At 41.3% G+C, this 23749-nt stretch overlaps 1 protein-coding gene across 1 annotated transcript in view; it reads right to left on the bottom strand.

Moving 5' to 3' along the window:
* The window catches only part of Nox5 (NADPH oxidase 5), a 54729-nt gene that overhangs the window by 12302 nt on the left and 18678 nt on the right, over nucleotides 1–23749 (bottom strand). Inside the window, exons 10-14 of the mRNA XM_026387831.2 lie at nucleotides 15996–16138; nucleotides 11828–11872; nucleotides 11159–11283; nucleotides 10791–10875; nucleotides 10060–10159 (exon numbers count right to left, since the gene is read on the bottom strand). Coding sequence (XP_026243616.2) covers nucleotides 10060–10159; nucleotides 10791–10875; nucleotides 11159–11283; nucleotides 11828–11872; nucleotides 15996–16138 — 498 coding nt within the window. The remainder of the gene's footprint in view (nucleotides 1–10059; nucleotides 10160–10790; nucleotides 10876–11158; nucleotides 11284–11827; nucleotides 11873–15995; nucleotides 16139–23749) is intronic.

The raw sequence follows: 23749 nt of genomic DNA, 5'->3' as shown, positions 1-23749 counted from the left end.
AGGGGAATATTCCAAGGGTATCATCAGCCACACAGGGAACTATTCAGGACATGTCCCATCCCGGGTCAGAGGGGACTAAGGAAGCTGTGGGGGACAGGAAGGACAGCAATTATAAGGCCTGATCCACTGATGTTCTAAGCCATTTTCCTTGTTTCCATAGACAGAATAATATCCCTGAGGCCCTGTCAGAGCAGATTCTGGCCCAACTTGGCAGAAAAGCTGACTCTATAAAGCTGCACATTTTGCATTCCAAGCACACAATGGCTTCTCCTCTGGCTCACTTTCTTTGACATTCTTTCCCGTGTAACATGGAAGAGTTGTTTTTGACCTGTTGCCTTTTCCTTCCTCCCCTTCCTTCTGTTTGCAGGGTGAACTCATATTGACCCCTCCTTCCACGTCTCTGCAATGAATCTTACTGTCTTCACAGAGACTCCTCCTCAGCTTGTCACTTTCCTCACCCACCCCGATCCGTCTCCGCACTTTTCTCTTGGAACAGCACCTGGGATATGAAGCTGTGAAGACTTTCAGTCCTTACAGAGAAAGCCCTAAAGGGGAAAGGCCCCTTGGCCTGGTGTCGGATATTTCTGGGAAAGAGTATTCTTATTAGCATCATTTAATTGACTGAGTCACTGTTCTTCCTCTTAAATCAGCAATGGCTCTTCTAAGATATATTTTGTTTTGTTCATCACACCCACATCCTCTGAAAAAATTATTTACAAGGATTCTGTTTCATTTCTATTCTTTTTTTCTCTCCTTTTTTTTTTTTTTTTTTTTTTTGGTACTGTTAGGGGCGGGGGTTGAACCCAGAGCTCCACTCATGCTAGGCAAGTGCTCCACCACAGAGCCACATCCCCAGCCCACTCATTTCTATTTTTAGGGAAATTAGTTACCTTTATAAAAAATCTAAAGACTCAATTGCTGTGTTATCTATCTTTGCCTTTCACAGTCATTATAAAGCCAGGCAGCTCTCCCTGTGTGCTCTTGGTAAGGAAACAGCATTTCCTGTGTGCTCATGGGTCTTTAGGATTCCCTCAGGAGACAGGGTGCCCTCTACCCAAGCAGGTGGCAACGGCAGACACACTAACATGGCCTAATCTGGGGGCAGGGACTCCAAAGTGTTTTAAGTATACTGGAGCCTTTTCTTTGTTTCTCTTTTCCTTTATATTTATACCAGCAGATTTTAAGTATTAAAAAAAAATACTCCATCTTGTTAAGATATGGTTAATTCAACATCTATCCCTGTAAATTTACCTTTGGGTTACATATTAATGATCAGCATTATCAGATCCAAAGCACAGATCTTAAAAGACACCACCATATGATCCCTTGTTTAATAGAAGGCACGAGAAAGCTTATGAGTAAACCAATAAATTGTGATAAAATCCAGGAAGTTACCCTGGAAAAGGGTAAGAATCCTGCCTTGCTCTTAAATAGGCTTGCTAAGACTTTCAAGAAGTACACCAATATCGACCCAAATTCTCACGAGGAACAGGTTCTCCTGAGGACTTACTTTATTAGTCAGTCTGCTCCAGATGATGGGGGAAAAAATTCAAACACACACTAAGGACTCTCAGAACCCTATCAACCAACTTCTAAATTTGGCCTTTGGGGTTTTCAATAACAAGGGAAAGAATAAAAGAGACCATGAAGTCTTGAAAGGGACAGGCAAGAGAACAAACCCAATTACTGGCCTTAGCACTGGGCAACAGGCTGCCCCCTACATGCCCAAAAACTCCATGTAAAAGAAAGAGAAATAGCTCAAGACCTAGCAGCTGCAAAAGAGCTTGGGCATTTTAGCCAGAACTTCCCCCAGTGAGGTCCACTATACCTGAGCTATGTCCCCTCTATAAAGAGGGAAATTGCCCTCACCACTGAAGGGAGGGGAGGCCATCTGCTCCCAATATGGCTGCCCTGGGGGACTGAGGATGCCTGAGGTCTCTCAAAGCCGCCTTTGATTAGCTGGCAATCATTTCAGAAGAGCCTTGGGGTGACTCTTGACGTGGCAGACAGATATTAACTTCCTTTTGGAGGTAAGGGCTCAATTCTCTGCTTTTCTCAAACCTTCTGGACTTCTTTCTCATCAAACTTGTGTTGTGGCTGATGTTGATGAAACCCCAAAGGTCAAATGATTTTACAAAATGCTTGACTTAAAAATTTAAAAGCTTAATTTTCACTCAAGATTTTCTGATTCTAAAAAAAGATTCCTCACTGGATCATCTCCTTCCTAAATGAAAGGACCCTTTTCGGGTTCTTTCAAGCACCCTCATAGCAGTTAAATTACAGGGACACACTTAATGGATTTACTTTTCGGAATTAAACCCCGTCCTCTTGAGACTCTACAGGATTTGCCTTTATCTGAAAACAGCCCTTCAGACCCGTTCAGAAGATGTCTCCTTAACTTGTGAGCCACTAGAAGATCTCTGAATCTTATTCAAGTGGAAAAAGAGCTGCTCAAGATAAGATCTCTTGTATAGAATATGTCTTGCTTCCTAGCCTCACAGCGCTCTTGTTAGTGAAAGGCACCGTATGATATCCTATTTGGTCCTTGTGTTTTTAACCTACTTGTAAATTTCACATCTTATAGGATGGCTCAACTTCACTTAAAGACGATGCACACTCTGGTGGATTCCAGTCTGTCTCCTCTGCTAAACCATGGTCTCTCTCCTTGTCCCCACGACAACAGACAGGCAGAGAGACCTTTGACCCCCCAGTTAGGTAGAAAACAAAGGCCTCCTCCAGCTTAAAGAAGCTATAGAAGATGGATCTCCCCCTTCTGGAAGGGACCCAAGGGATCAAGGGATCCAAGTTGGAGATGGGGAATGTGATAGAAGGGTTCTCAGGGGAAGAAAGAAATCCTTACTAGAAGGAGCCCCGGATCGATGAGCATAACCAGCCATGCTGGTCTCTTTAGTTAGATGAAGAAAACCTCAAGCATATGCTTAGATCTGATCAACTAGAATGAAAACATAATCTATTTAAATTCCATCAGATTCAAAGACCTATAATGATTGATGGCCAGACTGCTGAGCCAAGAAGAAACATTCTGAACCACAACAGTAAATGATGAGCATGGGGTTTGATTTTCACAAAAGCTGGCCTGTGAATCTGCTCCGTTGGCTGTGCTACGGGAAAGTCCTATAGAGAGAAACTCGGCCCTGGGTGAAGCACTGACTTCTCTGAGAGGTGAGAGGCGTTCACCCTCTGCCTTTGGGGTATGCATACTTTGCTTTTTTGTGTGTCTTTTAATAAATCATTGCTGTCCCTTGCTTTGAATGTATTCTGAAATTCTTTTCAAAATTTTAAGTCAAGAACCTACCCAGGCCAAGCTGGGATCCCATTGTTACCTTGGAGAGACCTCCTCAGATCCCTGTTCAGAGACATTATTAATGCTTCTACTATTACTAAATTTACTGAGTATCTATTAAGCTCCAGTTACTGTTCTAAGGGCTCTATATGGGACATGTCATTTGATCCTCATGACAATCCTATGAGTTGGGTACTAGTAGTATCCTTATTTTCCAGATGAGGAAACTGAGGCAAAGCAGTTAAGTATATGCCCAAGGTTCTAAAACCATTAAGGAAAAAGATTCAAACTGAGTGAATAAAGCTTAAGCTATAGAAGTTCAAAATTATAAACTATGATTTCATTCATTTAAACTTTGACGTATAACTAAAAATTAGAAGCCACAAGTTTCAGCTGCAATTAATGAGAAATCTTGAAAGAAATTTGATGTAATAAAATCATTGACTCAAGTGGTTCTGAGGATGCAAAACTCCAGTTTAGCTGTTATCCTTTGTTTACACAGATCAGGAAGAAGCAAATAGCAAAATATTTATGTACCAGTAACTAGAAGATTTATATTAAATCCAAACCTTTCTTCTAGCTTGTCATCACAAAATTGAGTTTCTAATGAATTAATGTATGTAAAAACATTGAGGATGAAGTCAATGCTCTATAAATATTTGCTATAATTGTTATTTACAAGAAAGGGCAGAGAGCTTTCCTGAAATATTCCACGGTTTAACAGTTATCTCCCAGAGAGTGCTGACGTGAACGTCAAGGGTTTGACTGTTTGTCATAATAAACTACATCTCTTTGACTGTTCCTTGTAGAAAACTGTGTTTGTTTACATGAACTTTTAAACGGTGTTTATCAAAGGAATATGCATTCACTCATGACAACTTGTGATAATTAAAAAGCCACATAAGATCTAGTTCCCAGGAACTCAAACAGTCTAAAAGCCTGTACCAATTCTCTTGAAGTTAGAAACATATCTAAAGACATTCCTCTTTGTATGTTATTGCACAAGTAAAACAAAACAGCAAATAATGAATCTTAAAAGATTCATTTTAGAACGCAGTGCAAAACCTCTGTGTTTCTCAAAGAAACACCATGGAGACAGGGATGTGACCCAGAGAAACATTTTTTTCATAGCTAGAAATGATGATAGTAAACCCTTAGTAAAAAAAAAAAAAATGTAGGCTACCACACTTGGGGGCTGGGGAAGGTGAGGATAGGGGAGGATATTCCAACATTCATTTCTGATAAAAATATAAAAGAAGGGACCAAACTGTTAGAGATCCCCTGTGTGATAAAGGGTGCCACCATTGCCTTAGACACTCTCTACACTCTGACTCCACCTCACCAGGAAAGATGCTAAGCCCTCATCCCCGAGAAACATACATGTTTCTTTAAGTTGACCTCAACTAATGAATCATGTATGATGAAAATTTGTGTGGGAGTAAAAAGATCCGTATTTACCCTACAAACTTAAATGGCTGGAGGTGTGTACAAACATATAAGGCCATGGTTCCCAGCAGGGGACAGAGGTCTGTCACTGCCAAGGAAACAAATGAAACAGGCCCTACATTGCCTGGCACCAGTCTCACGGAAGTGAGGAGACAGACTGGAGTGCAGGGAGGCCAAGTCAGCTAGAATTTGCTAGAGACCATACTGGAAAAGGGAACGGTAGAGAGGAAGAGGGGAAGGGAAGAAAGGAGAGACTCTGGAAGGGAGGAGGAGATGGGGGAGGAGGAGACAAGGGAAGGAGAAGGGAGCCTGGAAGAAAGGAAGGCAGAAGGCAGCACAGTCACTAGCTCTGGAATTCTGCATAAAGTTTCCTCTAGTCTTTGGCTGAGTGATAGTCTGTACACGTGTGAAGGAAAATTACCAGAAAACACTAAGAAGAAGAATACCTAGCGTTCCAGAAGAGCTGGGAATTTGTATTCCTACCAAGAAAGAGTGGAGAGATGGTGGGATATATGGACACTAGGCAGACTCCTCAGAAGTGTGTCATCTTAGTTCTAGGGCTAAATATGTGAAATTCTGCTCTGGACACCCTCTAGCAAAAGCTAAAAGAGAGTCTTAAAAGGATCCACAGAGTCCTACATTACTCAGCTGTGCACCAGAACAAAGTACAGTACTATTAAAATAAAATGTCACAAAATCTAAAAAACAAAACAATTTAAAACTCAAAGTGCTTGGTATCCAACAAAAAATAAACATACATACAAAGAAGAAGAAGGAAAAAAAAAGGATTTATCTTGGAGAAAATTAGTAACTAGAAACGTCCAGAGATAACAGAGATGATGGAATTAGTACACAAAGATGTTGAAACCATATTATAAATGTGCTTAATAACATCAAAGCAAAATAAACAAAACAAATACGACAAGGAGAGAAATAGGAGACATAAAATGGAACTTCTACTGAAGAAAAATACAAGAACAGAAATGAAAAATACATTGAATAGAATTAACAGCTATTCTAAATCCTCTGATTTTCCACATAAATTTTAGAAGCCGCTTGTCAACATCTAATTTAAAAAAACATGTTTAAATTTTGATTAGGATGGAAATAACAGAAAAGTCTCTGAAGAAGAAAAGATCTTTGAACTTAGAGGCTTAGCAAATAAAGACATAGCAATAAAAACTATCCAAAATGAAAAGAAAGTGGGGTGGGGGTCAGGGAAAGAAATACACTCTCTCAGTGACCTGTAGGATAATATCAAATGGTCTAACATATGAGTAATCAAAATGACAAGAATGGAAAAAAGAAAAAAAAATGTGAAGAAAAAATGGCTGACAAACTTCCAAATTTGATAAAAACTCTAGGCACTAGAAGTTCCATGACTTCAGAGAACAAGAAATATAAACAAAAACATACAAAGAGTCATCAATAAAGTTGCTGAAAAACAGTGAAAAGGGGAGAAAATCTTAAGTGGTAAAAAGAGGAAAAATTACTAAAGAGGAATAAAGTACAAGAGTTATCTTGTTAGAAACTATGCAAGCCAGAAAACAATGGAGGGCATCTTTAAAGAAGCAAAGGAAAAAAAATTAACTGATGACAATATTGTTAAAAAATCAAGGTGAGGTCGAGCACAGTGGAGTACACCTGTTATCCCAGCAGCTTGGGAGGCTGAGGCAAGAATATCAAGAGTTTGAAGCTACCCTCGGAAATTTAGCAAGACCCTCAGCAGCATAGTGAGACTCTATCACAAAATAAAACATAAAAAGGGCTAGGAATGTGGCTCAGTGATAAAGCACCCCTGGGTGCAATCCTCTAGTACCAAAACAAACAAACAAACAACAACTAAAAAAAAAAAAAAGTGGGAAAAAGACTCCTGGAGGAAAATCAAAAGCTAAAGGAATTATCATCTGCATTATTTTAGATCTGTGATACAGGAAATGATAAAGCAGAAGGAAAGTTATCCCAGATGGGAATCTGTAAATATGCACAAAAAAATGAAATGAACCAGAAATGGTAAGTATGTGTATAAATATAAAAGAGGCTTATTTTAATTTAAAAAAATTAAAGACAACCTTAGATAATACCTTTCTTGTATTTATTTATTTTTATGTGGTACTGAGGATCGAACCCAGCACCTTGCACATGCTAGGTGAGTGCTCTACCACTGAGCCACAACCCCAGCCCCTTAAATTTCTTTTTGAAAGATAATTGACTATTTAAAGCAAAATAAATAACAAGGTAGGACTTATAACACATGTAATAGTAAAATGTATGACTAAGCACAAAGGACAATAAAGGAGAAATTATGGTAAGGATAATGATATGCAATAAGTAGTGTAATAGTATTTAAAGATAGACTGTAGTGTTAAAGATGTATATTTTAAGCCCAGCAACCACAGGAATAATAAAATCAAGCAATATGGTTACTAATTAAATTACAGAGATAAATGATATTACAAAAACATACAATTAATCCTAAAATACACAGAAAAAGAGGGGGAAAGGAAAAAAGAAGAGAGGGACAAACAGAAAACAAAACCAGGATGGTAGATTTGAACAAAATTATATCAATGATTATGTTAAATATAAATGGGCTAGAAACTCCAATTAAAAGGCAAATATTATCGAATTGCATTTTTAAAAAGAAAGAGTTATAGGTTGTATAGAAGGAACTCACTTTAATGTAATAATGCAGACTGGTTAAAATAATGGAAAAAGAAATATTATAGTATAACTAAATTTTTTTAAAAAAAACTAGAATGGCTCCATTGATTTCAGAAAAAAATAGACTTCAGAACAAGGTATATTATCAGAGATGAAGGATATTATATAATGAGAAGGTGGTCAATTCATCAAGAAGTCATAAAGATCCTTACTATGTATCCACCTCTGTTGTGCAATGAAGACTTTGGCCTTTGTCTCTGGTTCTTGGAGTGAGACTAGAAATCCTTGGAAAAAAATTAACTGAGTATTCATATGTAAAAATTAACTTCTACCTTTCACTCTCATCCTATACAAAATTGATTTTGAATGGATAATTATCTAAATAAGTGCTTCTAAAAAGAAGGCAATTTTGCTCCCTCAGATATTTGATAATATCTGGAGGTATTTTATATTATCATGACAGGGATAGGGTACTACTGTCTTCTAGTGAACAGAGGTTGAAAAGTTGCTAAAATCCTAAGATGTATAGGAATTATGCATATAATAAGAAATGATTTGGCCCAAAATGTCAATAGTGCCAAAACTGAGAAATTCTAACTTAAATGAAGAACTGAACTACAAAAATATATAGAAGAAAACACTGGAGAAAATTCTCATGTCTTCGAGTGACCTAAAGATTTTAAATATAACACAAAAAGAAGAGAAATAAAAGAAAAGATTGATAAATTGGGCATCATTAAAAAGTAAATTTGTTCTTCAAAAGACAGTTTAAGACAATGAAAAGACAATGTTTTGTAAAACATCCATCGAATAATGGATTTGTTTCCAGAATATATAAAGAGTGCTGACAACTAAGTAAAAAGAAGACAAACATCTGGATGTAAAACTGGGAAAAATACTTGAACAGACACCTCACAAAGAACATGTAACAGCTAGAGAAAAAAAGAGGGATTAAAAAAAAAGGGGGGGGATTTCACAAAAATAGAAAGCAGACCAGTCAAGTAGAAGGGAATCGAGGGGAGGAAGAAGGGAAAGAAAAAGGAGAGCACTGGGAAATGAAATAAGCTAAAAACTTCTGTATGTGTACAAATATGACACAAAGAATCCCACTTTTATGTGTAATTATTACACACCAATAAAAAACCCACAAAGAACATGAAATAACAAGCCCACAAGAAGATGTTCAGCATCACTAGTCACTAGGGAAATGCAGAAGAGCACATTAGATCACTCACATCCACTAGAAAGGCTGAAACAAAAAAATGCTGATGACGATGTGGAGCACCGGGAACTCTCATTCACTTCTGATGAAAATGTAGAATGGAATACTTGCTTTGGAAAAGTAGCTCATCGATATTTACACTATTGAGCTTAATACTTACCACAATACTCAACAAACCCACTCCTAAATATTTACCTGACAGACATGTAGATAAAGATCCAAACAAAAACTTGTGTCAAAATAATCAAAAAATGGAAATAATTCTACTGTCCATCAACAAGTGAAAGGAAAGACAAATTGTAGCATATTTGTAAAATGGAATACTATTCAGCAATAAAAACGAATTCAACTGTTTATGGATACCTGCAACAATGAGGATAATTCCCAAGGTGCTATGATAAGTAGAAGTGGACATTCATATGATTCCATGCATATGAAATCTGAAAAGGCCAGATTGTCAGGATAGAAAGCAAATTGGGGATTGCCAGGGCTAACGATCAGGGGAGGATGCTGACTGTCAACATGGGATGGGGATGGGAAAAACCTTTTGGGTAATGAAAATGTTCCATAATTTGGTTGTAATGGTGGTAACACACCGTATGCCTATGTTAAAATGTCATTGTATTTATTGTACAAAAGATTTTTCTAATTTTATTGTATGCAAATGATGCCTCAAAAAAACAATCCAAAAAACAATTCCATCATTCTTCTTCTTAGAAGCATGATGGAATGTGTATCCATGAGCTCTGCTCTCAGGGGAGCTGAACTAGAAGGTCAAGGTGGGGCCTGGAGATCTAAAATTTAAAAAGTGCCCATTCTAAATTAAAAGACATCATAAAAAAGAGCTGTTATGAAAATAAAGAATATACATTTTTATAAAATGTGAAAAAGAAAAGAAAAACTTGGAAAAAATTCTTTAATATGTTTAGAGTAATCTGGACCACGGGATGGAATTATGAGTGATTCCCCTCCCTTTTTTTTGGTACAGGGATTGAACTCAGGGGCTCTAAACCACTGGGCCACATCCCCAGCCCTTTTTTGTATTTTATTTAGAGAAGGGTCTCACTGAGTTGTTTAGGGCCTCGCTAAGTCTCCGAGGCTGGCTTTGAACTTGTGATTCTCCTGCCTCAGGCTTCTGAGCCATTGGGATTACAGGTGTGCACCACTGTGCCTGGCTCATTTTCCTTTTTTTTTTTTTTTTTTTTTTTTGCTTAAAAAAAAAACTTTACAAAATATTAAACTATAGTTGACCTTCCCCATCTTTCATAGAAATGGAACAAATACTTTTTAAAAAGACACTGAGTTCATATTAAAATGGTTCATTTTATGGTATGTGAACTTTACCTCAATAGATTATTTTTTAAAAAGAGACCTTGACTCCCCAGTCCCTCCCCACAGGCTGCAGGACCTGTCCCTCTCCTACCGTCTTGTGCCTCCTGGGCCTGGTCCATCTCCAGTTTGGTCAGCAGGCTCACGAACCACTCAAAAGACCTCTGGTCTCGGTTGATCCAGATGAAATCCACCTAGAGAGAGGGTCTTTGGCTCAGAGGAGGGTCTCCCTCATTCACAGCATGCTCACATCTGTGGTCCCCGGGCCCTGAGGACCCCCAGTGTCTACACATGGTCAGAAGGGAAGACAGACACACAGAAGTAAAGAGACTCGCCCAGTTTCCAGAACAGCAGGACCAGGACCCAGGTTCCTGACTCCAAAGCTAGAGTTTGTCTTTGTAAGCAGTGTTCTGAGATATCAGCTTGGGAAAGACAGCTGTGCAAAATTACTGTTTCGTTCCCTGTGCACAATAATGACTTTCCAAAAGTCAAACATGTTTTCATCTCTGAAAACCACCACTGGGTCACGGAGGGTAAGCATGAGGCTTGGAGCTGGGTCCCTGAAGGTGCTTCTTTTCAGGGCCCAGCAGGCTCTCAGAAGTGACAGGCATGTTGATGGCAGAGGCCTGGACATTTAGGAGGGACCAGGAGAGCTGGCATTTTGGAGGGAAAAAAAAGAGAAAGAACAACTTGGAAGGAACAAGGGGGTCCCAGCAGAGGAGAGGTAGGGTATCCCTCCCTGCCTCTGCACAGGAGCACTGGCTCCTGCTCCGGGAGGTGTTGGGGAGAAGGTCCGGAGGTCTGCCTGCGGGAGGTGGCACCCACCTTGTGCAGCTTCATGTCGTGGTCCTGGAGGCCCTCCATCCAGGAGTGCTGGCAGCTGGGGCAAACGTGCTTTCTCTTTTGGTGCCTGAGGGGAAGCAGGAGGAGGGGGTTTTTAATTTGGGGGGTAATTGAGAATTTTCAGGACCCTGGAGAATAGTGTAGAAGGTAGGAAGTAAGGATGGGGAGGTAGAGCCCACCCGATGAGGAAGGGGAGATGAGAAACAAAATAAGGCAGAGGACAAGGAGGAGAGGGAAGAGAAGAGGGGAGGGGGAGAGGTGAAAGGAGGGGTTAGAAAGTGGGAGCATCCAGGGGGGGCTCTGTCAGGACAGGCCCAGGGTGTGGGCAGGGCCATACCCTGTGCACCCACCTGTGCATGATGCTCTGCAGGATGGAGGCAAAGGGGGTGATGCCGATACCTGCCCCAATGAGCACAGCGTGCTCCGAGGCAAAGATCCTGCGGGTGGAGGTTCCATAAGGGCCATCGACGTAGCACTGTCACAGGGGGTGAGAGGAAAGAGGACTGTGGGGAGAGCTGCACTCCCCCGTCTGGAGGAAGGTCCCCAGGGCCTCAGCACACTTTATACATAGGCAGTCAATCATCTCCTAGGCTCGAGCCCAGGTCTCAGCGGCTCCTACTCCAGCCCTCTTTCCAGAGGCTGAGCTCGCAGCACACTTCTGGAGAAAGCCCTAGAATGTTAGGATGCAGAGCTGGTGACCAACCAGCATCCCTGCTGAGCCCCTGTCACTTCCAGGGTGTGTGTTGTGGGTGCCAGGGAGGCAGGGAGAGAGTGCACAGAGCCCCCCCACCACCACCATCCCTGATCCTGGAGAAGAAACAGGCAAGATAGGCCACCCCTGGGTTTAAGAACAGGAGGAGGGTTTGGTTAAATAGTCTGGATACCTGGAAGTCAAAGCCCCGGGGATTAGAGGAACGGAGGGATCAAGAACCAAAGTAACCTCCTCACAAAGGCAAAGACGGCATTTCCTCAGAGGGGGAAGGAGGTCCCCACCACAGCCACTTCCTGGAGCCTCTTACCTTGATGTTACAGAATTGATGGTTCTCAGAGGACGTCTCAGAAGCCTGCAGGGAGTAGAGCAGAAAGCTGAGTCTGGGAACCGACAGCGCTGGGCATTTCTTAGAAGCTTGCAAGCCCTTGCCAGTCTGAGCAACTGTATTGAAAGGGAATTGCTTTTTCTGTCCAAACCATTTCAGGATCCTGGATCCTTTTTAAGAAGGAATATCAGCAGGGTGCTGGTAAACTGGCTCCTGGCCGGGGGCAGGGGGATCTCAATCACCAAGAGATTAGCATATGTCCATTTCTGTGGCCTAAATACCATCGGCCCTCTGTATCCGTAGGGTCTACAGAACACAGACTCAGCCCACTGTAGATTGATAATATTTTGGGGGAAATTGTGCCTGTAGTAAACATGTATAGAATTTTTTCTTGTTATTATTCCCTAAACAATATAGTATAACAACTATTAACATATGTAAATGTCCATTTAAAGTATATGGGAAGATGTACGTAGGTTGCAAAGTCCACATGATTTTATTTATGGGCTTCAGCAGATTTTAGTACCCAGGAGGGTCCTGGAACCCATCCCCCTTGGACACTGAGGGACAACTGCACTGCCATCATAGCTCCCAACATATGACCATGTTTAATAACTAGCTCACAAAACGGAGCATTTAACAATCAACTTGTAGGGTTCAGTGTGAGTCAGCTCCAGAGCAAGGCTGGGGAAGACTCAATCACACCTTTAGCTGCATGTTCTCATGTCTGAGATGGAATGTTCTTTTCCCTCTGCCTAGAGCCCCTTTGCTCTTCCCTGGCTGTCAAATCCCTGTGCCTTGGTCCCTGTCCAGCTCATTTGAAGCCACATCTCCTCTTTGAGGCTTTGCCCTGATGCTTTAAGAAAGAAAGGCACCGAGGGCCTGGGGCTCTGCCCTGGGGCTGGTGCCGGCCCTCTGGGTGGGGTCGGGCTCTGCCTGCAGTGCCTGACTACTCCAGACCCAGCACAGGTAGACGGCCAGACACACATGCAGGTCAACACCCTTGCTTCTAGAAGGTGGAGGAAGCAGAATGCAGAACAGGCTGCAGGAGCCTATGATACCTCCCTCAGAGGAGTTGAGGCTGAGGGCGTGGAAAGGACTGCCCAGTTCCCCAGAGTTCCACGTAGAGTCTGGGTCTCCTGTGACCCATCCTGTGTCACATTACACCATGCTGCTTCTTCATCTTGGGGTGGGGACTGCTTAGTGTTGGACATAAACTGCTTGTGGGGGTTTAGGAGGTACCTGGGAGAGGGCTGCTCCCCTTTCAATTTTCTCTAATCCTTCTGATGGCAAAGAGAAAGACTTCAATCCTGGCCAACACATCTTTAACAGCTCCTTAAGACTAATTTCTTAGAGTGCTGATAGACCTCTCCCGGACCCCTCTCTGTTTTCTTTTAACAAAGTGAGAAGGGAAAAGTGAAAGTGAGAGAGGGAGTGTGTACCTGCAGGGAGCAGGCCAGTGGGCAGAGCTTCAACAGGCAGAAACATCGAGAAGAATTTAATACCATGTTTTCACTGTTTTTACTTTAGAGTTAGCATGTTTATGGCACACAATACTGATTTTCCATTAAAGATAGCAATCTAAGGAGTCTTTTTAAATACAATTTAGAGTACTGTGGTGATGTAAGAGAATATTAAGTAGAAAATATTGCTAATGAGCTGTGAATGTGGCAACAGTTACAAGGGTGGAGGCAGATGGTTGGCTGCAGAAACCCCACTCCATGTGGGTTCTGCCTGAGAGTGGGCTTGCCCTGAAGCCAAGGATGCCAGGCCAAGACCCAGCACCCCTGGGCACACATGTCAGCCTCCACTTCCCCGGCCTTACCAGGTCCCTGCCCTGAGAAGAGGCTCCCCACCATGCTGGGGTCCCTTCTTCAGCCTTTATGGGGTCCTGGTCTTTGTCCCCCTGGCACTGTGGTTCCTCAGTCCCGTAGGATATCAGCTCCATAGCGACATTCTTGCTGGAGGACTCAGCATCCTGTGCTGAGGTACAGGAGTGGCTGGGCTGTGGTTGCAAATCCTGTTTTGTTTCAAAACAGAAATTGCTTTAATATTACAGAGTCAATTCCTGTTAGTTGTAAAAACATCACATATTACAGAAATAATTAAACAATAAAATGAAAAAGTACAGGATGACAGCTACCATAAACATTTTCTCTGCTCTTTAGACACTCTTTTCTTTAAAAAAAAATATTTTTTAGTTGTAGTTGGACACAATACCTTTATTTTATTTATTGTTTTTATGTGGTGCTGAGGATCGAACCCAGGGCCTTGCATGTGCTAGGCAAGTGCTCTATCGCTGAGCCACAACCCTAGCCCCTAGACATTTTTTTCTAACATACACATGTGTATGGGCACCCATACCCACACACACACAGACACACACCTGCACACACATGCACACACACACTTATTTTATACCAATGGAGCATCCTGCTTTGCAACCTGTCTTTCCCACTTCTACACTCCGACTAGCTTTCCATACTAACAAGTTGAAATTTCCATAATCTTTCTTAGGCAACTTACTATTCCATTATGAGGGTGATCAGTAATTTCCCTGGCTGCCTTCTGTTGCTGGGCCTTCTGACTGTCTTCATTTTCTCATTATCATGAGCGACCATGCGATGTGGAATAGCACATTTCCTGTCATTATCCCTAGACCCTAGTTTACTTCTCTGCATAGCATTTGTTGTCGCCGGACATGTTACATGTGCATTTCATCTGTTCATCGAAGACCTCTGCACCAGAAGGTCAGCAGTGCTGTCTCTTTTGCCTACCGACATATCTCTAGCATCTAGAACAGAACCTGGAGAATAGTAGGTGCTGCGCTCAGTAAATATTTGCTAAAGAAATGAACAGGGCTTTTTGTGCACCTGTCCAATTAGCTTTTTAGCATAAATCTCTAAAAATGGAATTGCTGGGCCAGTGGGTATGCATATTTAAAATGCTGACACATATGGCCAGACTGCCTGCCAGAAAGACTGTGCCAATTTATTCTGTGGCAGCAGGGTCTGAGGTCCCACGGAAACAACCTGCTGGTTCCCAGTGTGCCATGGCTCATCCAGTTTGCAAGTCAGCTTCTTCCTTCAGGAAGTTTCCTCTGATTACTGGAAGAGAACTTTTCTTTTTTTCTACATTTTCCTCCACATCCCACAGTTTTGCTTTTGGCATCATTCTGGAATGATCCTTTCCTCTGGCCAGACAGGATTCTCCCTGGTGCCCTCACTCCCCCAGCACCCATGTTGAAGGCAGGGCTGGGACCTGCGGGGACCAGTGAGTCCTCCTCCTTTGACCTTCAGATATATTAACTAGTCTTCAGGCCAAGAGGCAGAGTCTCATGTTCAGCTACCCTCAGCTTCCTGGTCTATCCTTATTTCTCTGGGAGCTGCTCTGATCCATCTGCATTCCTCTCTCCCCCCACCCCCAGTACTAGGGATTGAATCCAGGAGACTCCATTGTTGAGCAACATCCCCAGGTCATTTCATTTTTTATTTTGAGACAGGGTCTTACTATGTTGCCCTGGCTGGCCTTGAACTTGCCTCAGGCTCCCAAGTCCCTGGGATGACAGGCATGTGGGCCACTGTGCACAGACGCTGTTTCTCCAAACCCTCCCTGGCACTAGCCACCTGGCAGCTTTATGGGCTTCATCAAGGCTCCAGAGGTAACAGTGCTGTTACTGCTGGTGGTGACGATGACCCAGGGGCCCACCTGGACCATGCTGCCATTTCCCTCAATACTCCATCTGCATTCTTTGGGTCAGTGCTTGATGGGATAAGATGAGAAGGGTGAGCCATGGAGGAAAATTATCTCCATTTCAAAGAAAAATAACAGGCTCAGTTAGGTTGACAGACAAGACAAGGACCATGCAATTAGAAAGTACTGTCCAAGAGACTTGGAGGTCAGAATGTTTCTGGTCTCAGTTTCCCCACTCCTTCCACTGCTCCCCACCCTTTCTAATGCAGGAAATCAGGATGGAAGGATCTGAGGTGGTCAGGCTTCGAAAAGGCTCTGGGACCACACAGTCAGCCATTGCCTAGCCCACTGATGCTGCCGTCCAGACTGTGTGCACAACAGCTGCTCCTGCTGACCAGGAAGAAAGTGACTTGGTCCCCAGGGTCTGCCTCCATAGAGGGCCCTTGCAGCCACCTACCTGGGGTCTCCTCTGACTCCTTCTCATCCTCAAGCTCCTTGAGAGCCTCTTGGAATCACAGCCCACGGGGTCTGACACCTTGAAAGACTCATACAGCCTGTTTGTCCACTGGCCTTGGGACCGGATGTGGAGCTCGATGGTGTCTGAGGGAGAGAGGGAGGTGTCTGTGCTGGCCTCCAGAAGGGAGCAGGGCTTGTCTCACTGGAAGCATTGCCACTGGGCCTCAGTGGTTTGAGTCCCAGTTTGAATGTCCTTCCTCAGGACCAAAGTAGCAACCATAGCACTGGACTTGGATCTTTGACTTCTCTAGTGCAGCCTTTGATCCTTCTTGATGCAGTCAACCCAAGCTCAATGGGGGCTCTGTCCCCTCCAACAGAGGAGGGGTGAGAGTGCCCCTAGCAACTCCCTAAGGGTAGGGCTTCTGCCTCATTCATCAGGTCAGGGACTCGCCAATATGGGGCTCTCCCCACACCGTTACTGTACAAGTAGGTGCTCAGTTCATAGTAGGAGCAACTGCTTTCACTGCAACCGGGCCTGAGGGGTAGCAGGTGCTTACTAAGGTACTCTGTTTAGTGAATGACTATGAATGACTGGTGCTAAGGTGGTATGGGGTGGCATAACCCCTCTGCTGGGGGTGCCAAAATGAACCTACCACTTCAGAGCAATGGCACCTGAGAGATCTACTCTGATCTCGCCCTGTTGCTTTTTATTTTTTTACTTTTTTGAACTCTAGACTCTTTTAGCAGTCCTGTGAAGGTAATGGATAGCCTCCTTCTCAGAATAAGGCTTTTAAATACATAAAGTAACATGCATAGAAATTACAGATGAAAACAAGTATAACGAGATAGTCACCAAAATCAAAACAATTGTGATTTAAGAATGCATGTGCTCTTAGATCAAACATGACAGGAAATCCCCAGGAACTACTGATCACTGAAGTAATGAGGAGGTAAATGACATCCTGAGGTAGCAGCAACTGTATATGATAGAAAAAAAAATCTGGCTTTTATTTTGAAAAAATAAAATACAAGTATTATTAGTGTGACTGCATATGTAATTGCAGAAGATGCTCCATTTCAGTTCAAGGTTAGTGAAAATAAAAACATCTCCTTTTTTCCCAGTCCGAGTTCATGAATAAGCATGTAACCTGGTTTGACTGTATTTTATAGAAGTGGAGAGAGGTGAGGAGTCCCTGAACTTTGGGCCCGCAGCCCAGGTCCTGTAGCCCTGTTCCCTTCCCTCTCTGCCGTTTCCTCCCTGACTGTCCCACCCCTGAGGCAGGTCAGCCAGCTCTGCATCAAAGCTGGCCTGTGCACTAGTTCCAGCAGACTCATTGGGCTCCTGCAGGAGGATGAGAATAGACAGGAAGTCCCATCTCAGGACTCAGGAGATGGGCAGATTCCAGGCTGAGCCCCTGATAAAACCCTTGCAAGAATTGGTCAAGGGACATGGTTGGTAGGAACATGGCGGAGGGAAGGGATTGAGCCGCCCTGTGCCCCTTGCCTCTGCACCTGCAGATCTCACCTAGTCGGAATACTCCATCTCTGAGAGTGTTAGAGGACCCCTATCCAGCTGCTCTCCGCGGAAATCACCAGCGCTGTGACCCCGCAGGGCTCCGGGCCTCAGCGTTCCAGTAGGACGCCTGGTTGGAGCAGGACCCAAAGCTGGAAGTTCTAGCCCACACAAGGCTCTGTGAGCATCTTAGCAGAATCACCTGTCAACACACCTGCAGATCGCCAAGACTTAGCTCTGCTCCCACACAGGACACTCAGCTGCTGCCTACCAAAGCACAAGGTCATCGCCGGGCTCCCCCCACCTCACCAACACCCGGGCGCTGAAAGCAGACCGCCGCCACCTTGGCTCAACATTCTAGCCATATTAGCTGGGGGCAGTTTCCAGATCCGATCTCCAGGGGCCAGGTACCAGGTTTCCAACCTTCCCCCTCTCCAGTGGCGGTAACCCAACACAGTAGCTGCCCAACACAGGTGTGCGGTGCAACCAGGGAGCTGCCCATGGAAGCCCTGGGGTGAGAGTTTCCTCAATTGGGAACTGCTAGGGGAGAGGGAGAGAGGGCTAAAGTCTGGAGCCTAACAGACCAGCAACTGGGAAATCTCCAGTTAAAAGAAGGAGATGGTTCCGGTTGCTCAAGTCATATGAGCGGTCCCCAAAAGAGACCCGTGAGGTGCGGTCTCCCTGCAGGGACTGGCAGGTGCCACTCCCCACATCCAGGTACCCTGCGCCAGGACCAGTCTTCCCACCCTGGTTACCTCCACCACCTGGAGGGCAGAGACACCACCTTACAACAGACGACCCCACCTACTGAATGGGGAGAGAAGCAGGGAAAGATATGGATCTCTAAAGCTAGCTACAACCCTGGTTTCTTCCTTTGAGTTTTGTTTGTTTGTTTTTTCTCTTCTATCCCTGCAGCCCTTACATCCTTAACATATGTGAAACCAAGAAGTTTGCATGAACTAGGTCTTTGAGGACTGAGTCATCTGAATAATATAATATAGAGCTGTTGTATATGCCCTTTTTTTCTTTTCCTTTTTATTCTTTCATTTTTCTTTCCCCCTCCAAATTTTACTGTTTTGACATCTGTATTTCTAAATACATGTGTGTTTGTTTTATGTACTCTACTGTCATCCCATGTACTTTCCTACCCTAAATTACTTCCTGTCTATTCTCTTGCTACTAACCCTCTTCACTAGATTTCTCCTTCACACTTCCTACAACATATTAACTCTAAATCCTCACATCCTACCTCCTCAACAAACCGTCCTACGCCCCACCCCCAGTTTATTGTCCACCGTAAGAAACTGTAAACCTTTTTACAAAACTACTGATTGTATTTTAGATAATAATTGAATCTAACATTTCTGTACATTGAGACTAAACTGTAAATGTCTTAATAACAACAAATTGTTCAAAGGTGGTATATTGTTGATATTGGGATCTGTTAATATTGTCCTTCCCCACAAAAGAGAGGTCTTGGAACCCTACAAGAGCACCTCAAACCTATAGGGTAAAACACAATAACAATCAAGACCCACAGAGCTGGAAAGGAAGACACAGGAGCAACATGAAAAGACAAGGGAAGAAAGTGCCTCAAACAAATGAAGACACCACATCATTAGAATCATTGGCAGCCACAGCAGGAGAAAGGACAGAAAAGGAGTTTAGGATGTATGTGGTTAAAATGTTCTGTAAACTCAAGGAAGATATAAGAAAGTAAATACAAGCAGTGAAAGATCATTTCAACAAGGAGCTACATAAACAAATTCAAGAAGCAAAAGATCACCTCAACAGGGAGATAGAGGTTCTTTAAAAAAAAAAAAAAAAAAAAAACAGGGCTGGGGTTGTGGCTCAGTGGTAGAGTACTTGCCTAGCATGTACGAGGCACTGAGTTCGATCCTCAGCACCACATAAAGAAAATAAATAACTAAAATAAAGGTATTGTGTCTAACTACAACTAAATATGTATTTAAAAAAAACAAAAATTCTTGAAATGAAAGAAATAATAAACCAAATTAAAAGCTCAAATGAAAACATCACCAACAAAGTAGACCACTTGGAAGACAGGACATCAGACAATGAAGACAATATATATAATCTTGAAAAGAACATAGACCACATGAACAGAACATTCAAGAAATATAGGAGAGCATAAAAAGTCCAAATTTAAGAGTTATTGGGATAGAGGAAGGTATAGAGGTCCAAACCAAAGGAATGAACAATCTATTCAAGGACATAATATCAGAAAACTTTCCAAACATGAAGAATGAATTGGAAATCCAAATTCAAGAAGCCTACAGTATGCCAAATGTACAAAATCACAACAGATCCACACCAAGGCACATTATAATGAAAATGCCCAACATACAGAATTAGGAGAGAATTTTAAAAGCCACTAGAGAAAGGAATAAGATTACGTATAGGGGAACACCAATTAGGATATTGGCAGATTTTTCATCACAGACCCTGAAAGCTAGAAGACCCTGGAACAACATAAATCAAGCTCTGAAAGAAATCTTGTATCCAGAAAAATTAAGCTTTAGATTTGAAGATGAAATAAAAAGCTTCCATGATAAACAAAAGTTAGAAGAATTTATAGCTAGAAAACTGACACTACAAAACATCCTTGGAAAAATATTCCATGAAGAGGAAACAAAAAATAACAATGAAAATCAGCAGAGGAAGGTAGTACCCTAAAGGAAAAACTAATCAAAGAAGAAAATCAAGTTAAGTTAAATAACAAAAATAAACAAATGTGGCTGGGAATACAAACCATGTCTCAATAGTAACCCTGAATGTTAATGGCTTAAACTCACCAATCAAAAGACATAGGTTAGCAGGTTGAATTAAAAAAAAAAAAGACCCAACAATATTTTGCCTCCAGGAGATTCATCTGTTAAGAAAAGACATTCATAGACTGAAGGTGAAAGATTGGGAAAAATCATACCACTCACATGGACTGTAGAAGCAAGCAGGGGTTTCTATCCTTGTATCAAATAAAGTAGACTTCAAGACAAAGTTAATCAAAAGGGATAAAGACAGACATTACATACTGCTCAAGGGAACTATACACCAATAAGACATAATAATCATAAATATATATGCCCCAAACAATGGTTCAACTATGTTCATCAAACAAATTCTTCTCAAGTTCAAGAGTCAAATTGATCACCACACAATAATCTTGGGTGACTTTAACACACCTCTCTCACCACTGGATAGATCTTTGAAACAAAAGTTGAATAAAGAAACTATAAAACTCAATGATACAATCAATAACTTAGACTTTACTGACATATATAGAATATTTCAACCTGCATCAAGCAGATACACTTTCTTCTCAGCAGCACATGGATCCTTCTCTAAAATAGATCATATACTATGCCACAAAGCAACTCTTAGCAAATACAAAAAAAAAGTAGAGATACTACCATGTTTTTTATCAGATCATAATGGAGTGAAATTGGAAATCAATGACAATAAAAATTAAAATTACTCCAACACCTGGAGACTAAACAATATGCTACTGAGTGAACAATGGGCTACAAAATACATCAAAGAGGAGATTTTAAAAATTCTTAGAGGTAAATGAGAACATAGACACAACATATCAAAATCTCTGGGACACTTTGAGAGCAGTTCTAAGAGGAAAGTTCATTGCATGGAGTTCATTCCGTAAAAGAAGAAAAAGTCAATAAATAAATTACCTCACTTTATATCTCAAAGCCCTAGAAAAAAGAGAACAAATCAATAGCAAAAGCAGTAGAAGGCAAGAAATAATTAAAATTAGAGCTGAAATCAATGCAATCAAAACAAAAGAAACAATTGAAAAAAATTGACAAAACAAAAAGTTAGTTCTTTGAAAAAATAAATAAAATTGACAGACCCTTAGCCATACTAATGAAGAGAAGGAGAGAGAAAATCAAATTACCAGCATACGTGATGAAAAAGGTAATATCACAACATATACTACAGAAATACAGAGGATAACTAGAAATTATTTCTGAAAACTTATATTCCAATAAAAAGAAGGTATTGAAGGCATCAACAAATTTCTTAAGACATACAACTTGCCCAGATCGAATCAGGAAGAAATACACAATTTAATATCAGGTGATGAAATAGAAGACACCATCAGAAGCTTACCAACCAAGAAAAACCCAGGACCAGATGGATACACAGCTGAGTTCTATAAGACCTTTAAAGAAGAACTAATGCCAATATTCTTCAATTTATTTCAGGAATTAGAAAAAAGAGGCAGCACTTCCAAACTCATTCTATGAGGCCAATATTACCCTGATTCCAAAACCAGGCAAAGACATCAAAGAAAGAATACTTTAGACCAAAATATCTAATGAACATATGTGCAAAAATTCTCTATAAAATTCTGGCAAATTTAATACAAAAACATATCAAAAAAATTGTGCACCATGATCAAGTGAGATTCATCCCAGGTATGCAAGGTTGGTTCAACATAAGGAAATCAATAAACGTAATTCATCACATCAATAGACTCAAAATAAGAATAATATGATCATCTTAATAAATGCAGAAAAAGCATTTGAAAAAATACAGCACTCCTTTATGTTGAAAACACTAGAAAAATTAAGGATAACAGGAATATAGCTCAACATTGTAAAGGCTATCTACGCTAAGCCCTGGGCCAATATCATCCTAAATGGAGAAAAATCCAAGGCATTCCCTCTAAAAACTGGAACAAGACAGGGATACCCTCTTTCACCACTTCTATTTAACATAGTTCTTGAAACACTGGCCAGAGCAATTAGACAGATGAAAGAAATTAAAGGGATATGTATAGGAAAAGAAATTAGCATTATTTGCTGACAATGATTCTAAAACTAGAAGACCCAAAAAGCTCCACCAGAAAACTTCTAGAACTAGTAAATGAATTCAGCAAAGTAGCAGGTTATAAAATCAACACCCATAAATCAAAGGCATTTCTGTATATCAGTGACAAATCCTCTGAGAGGAAAATGAGGAAAACTACCCCATTTACAATAGCCTCAAAAAAAAAAAAAGTTGGGAATCAACTTAATGAATGAGGTGAAAGATCTATATAATGAAAACTACAGAACCCTAAAGAAAGAAATCAAAGAAGACCTTAGAAGATGGAAAGATCTACCTTGCTCTTGGATAGGCAGAATTAATATTATCAAAATGACCATATTAGCAAAAGCACTATACAGATTTAATGCAATTCCACTCAAAATCCTAATGGCATTCCTCATAGAAATAGAAAAAGCAATCATGAAATTCATCTGGAAAAATAAGAGGCCCAGGATAGCTAAAACAATCCTTAGCAGGAAGAGTGAAGCAGGTGACATCACTATACCAGACCTTAAACTATACTTCAGAGCAATAGTACGCAAAACAGCATGGTATTGGCACCAAACAGACTGGTAGATCAATAGTACAGAACAGAGGACACAGAGACTAACCCAAAAAATTACAATTATCTTATATCAGACAAAGGCACCAAAAACATGAATTGGAGAAAAGATAGCCTCTTCAACAAATGGTGCTGGGAAAACTGGAAATCCATATGCAACAAGATGAAATTAAACCCCTATCTCTCACCATGCACAAAACTCAACTCAAAGTGGATCAAGGACCTAGGAATTAAACCAGAGACTCTGCATCTAATAGAAGAAAAAGTAGGCTCTAATCTTCATCATGTGGGATTAGGCCCCAACCTCCTTGATAAGACTCCTAAAGCACAAGAATTAAAACCAAGAATCAATGAATGGGATGGACTCAAACTAAAAAGTTTCTTCTCAGCAAAAGACACAATCTGTGAGGTGAATAGAGAGCTTACATCTTGGGAGCAAATTTTTACCCCTTACACATCAGATAGACCTCTAATCTCTAGGGTATATAAAGAACTCAAAAAGATAAACACCAAAAAAAATAAAAAAAAAACAACAACAAATAACCCAATCAGTAAATGGGCCAAGGACCTGAACAGACACTTCTCAGAAGAGGATATTCAATCAATCAATAAATATAAGAAAAAAATGTTCATCATCTCTATCAATTAGAGAAATGCAAATCAAAACTACTCTAAGATACCATTTCACTCCAGTCAGAATGGCATCTATTATGAAGACAAACAACAATAAGTATTGGCGAGGATGTGGGGAAAAAGGTACACTCATACATTCTGGTGGGACTGCAAATTGGTGCAGCCAATATGGAAAGCAGTATGGAGATTCCTTGGAAAA

Source organism: Urocitellus parryii, chromosome 6 (assembly GCF_045843805.1).
Source record: "Urocitellus parryii isolate mUroPar1 chromosome 6, mUroPar1.hap1, whole genome shotgun sequence".
In the NCBI taxonomy this organism is placed as follows: domain Eukaryota; kingdom Metazoa; phylum Chordata; class Mammalia; order Rodentia; family Sciuridae; genus Urocitellus; species Urocitellus parryii.
This window is presented reverse-complemented; position numbering and strand designations above follow the sequence as displayed.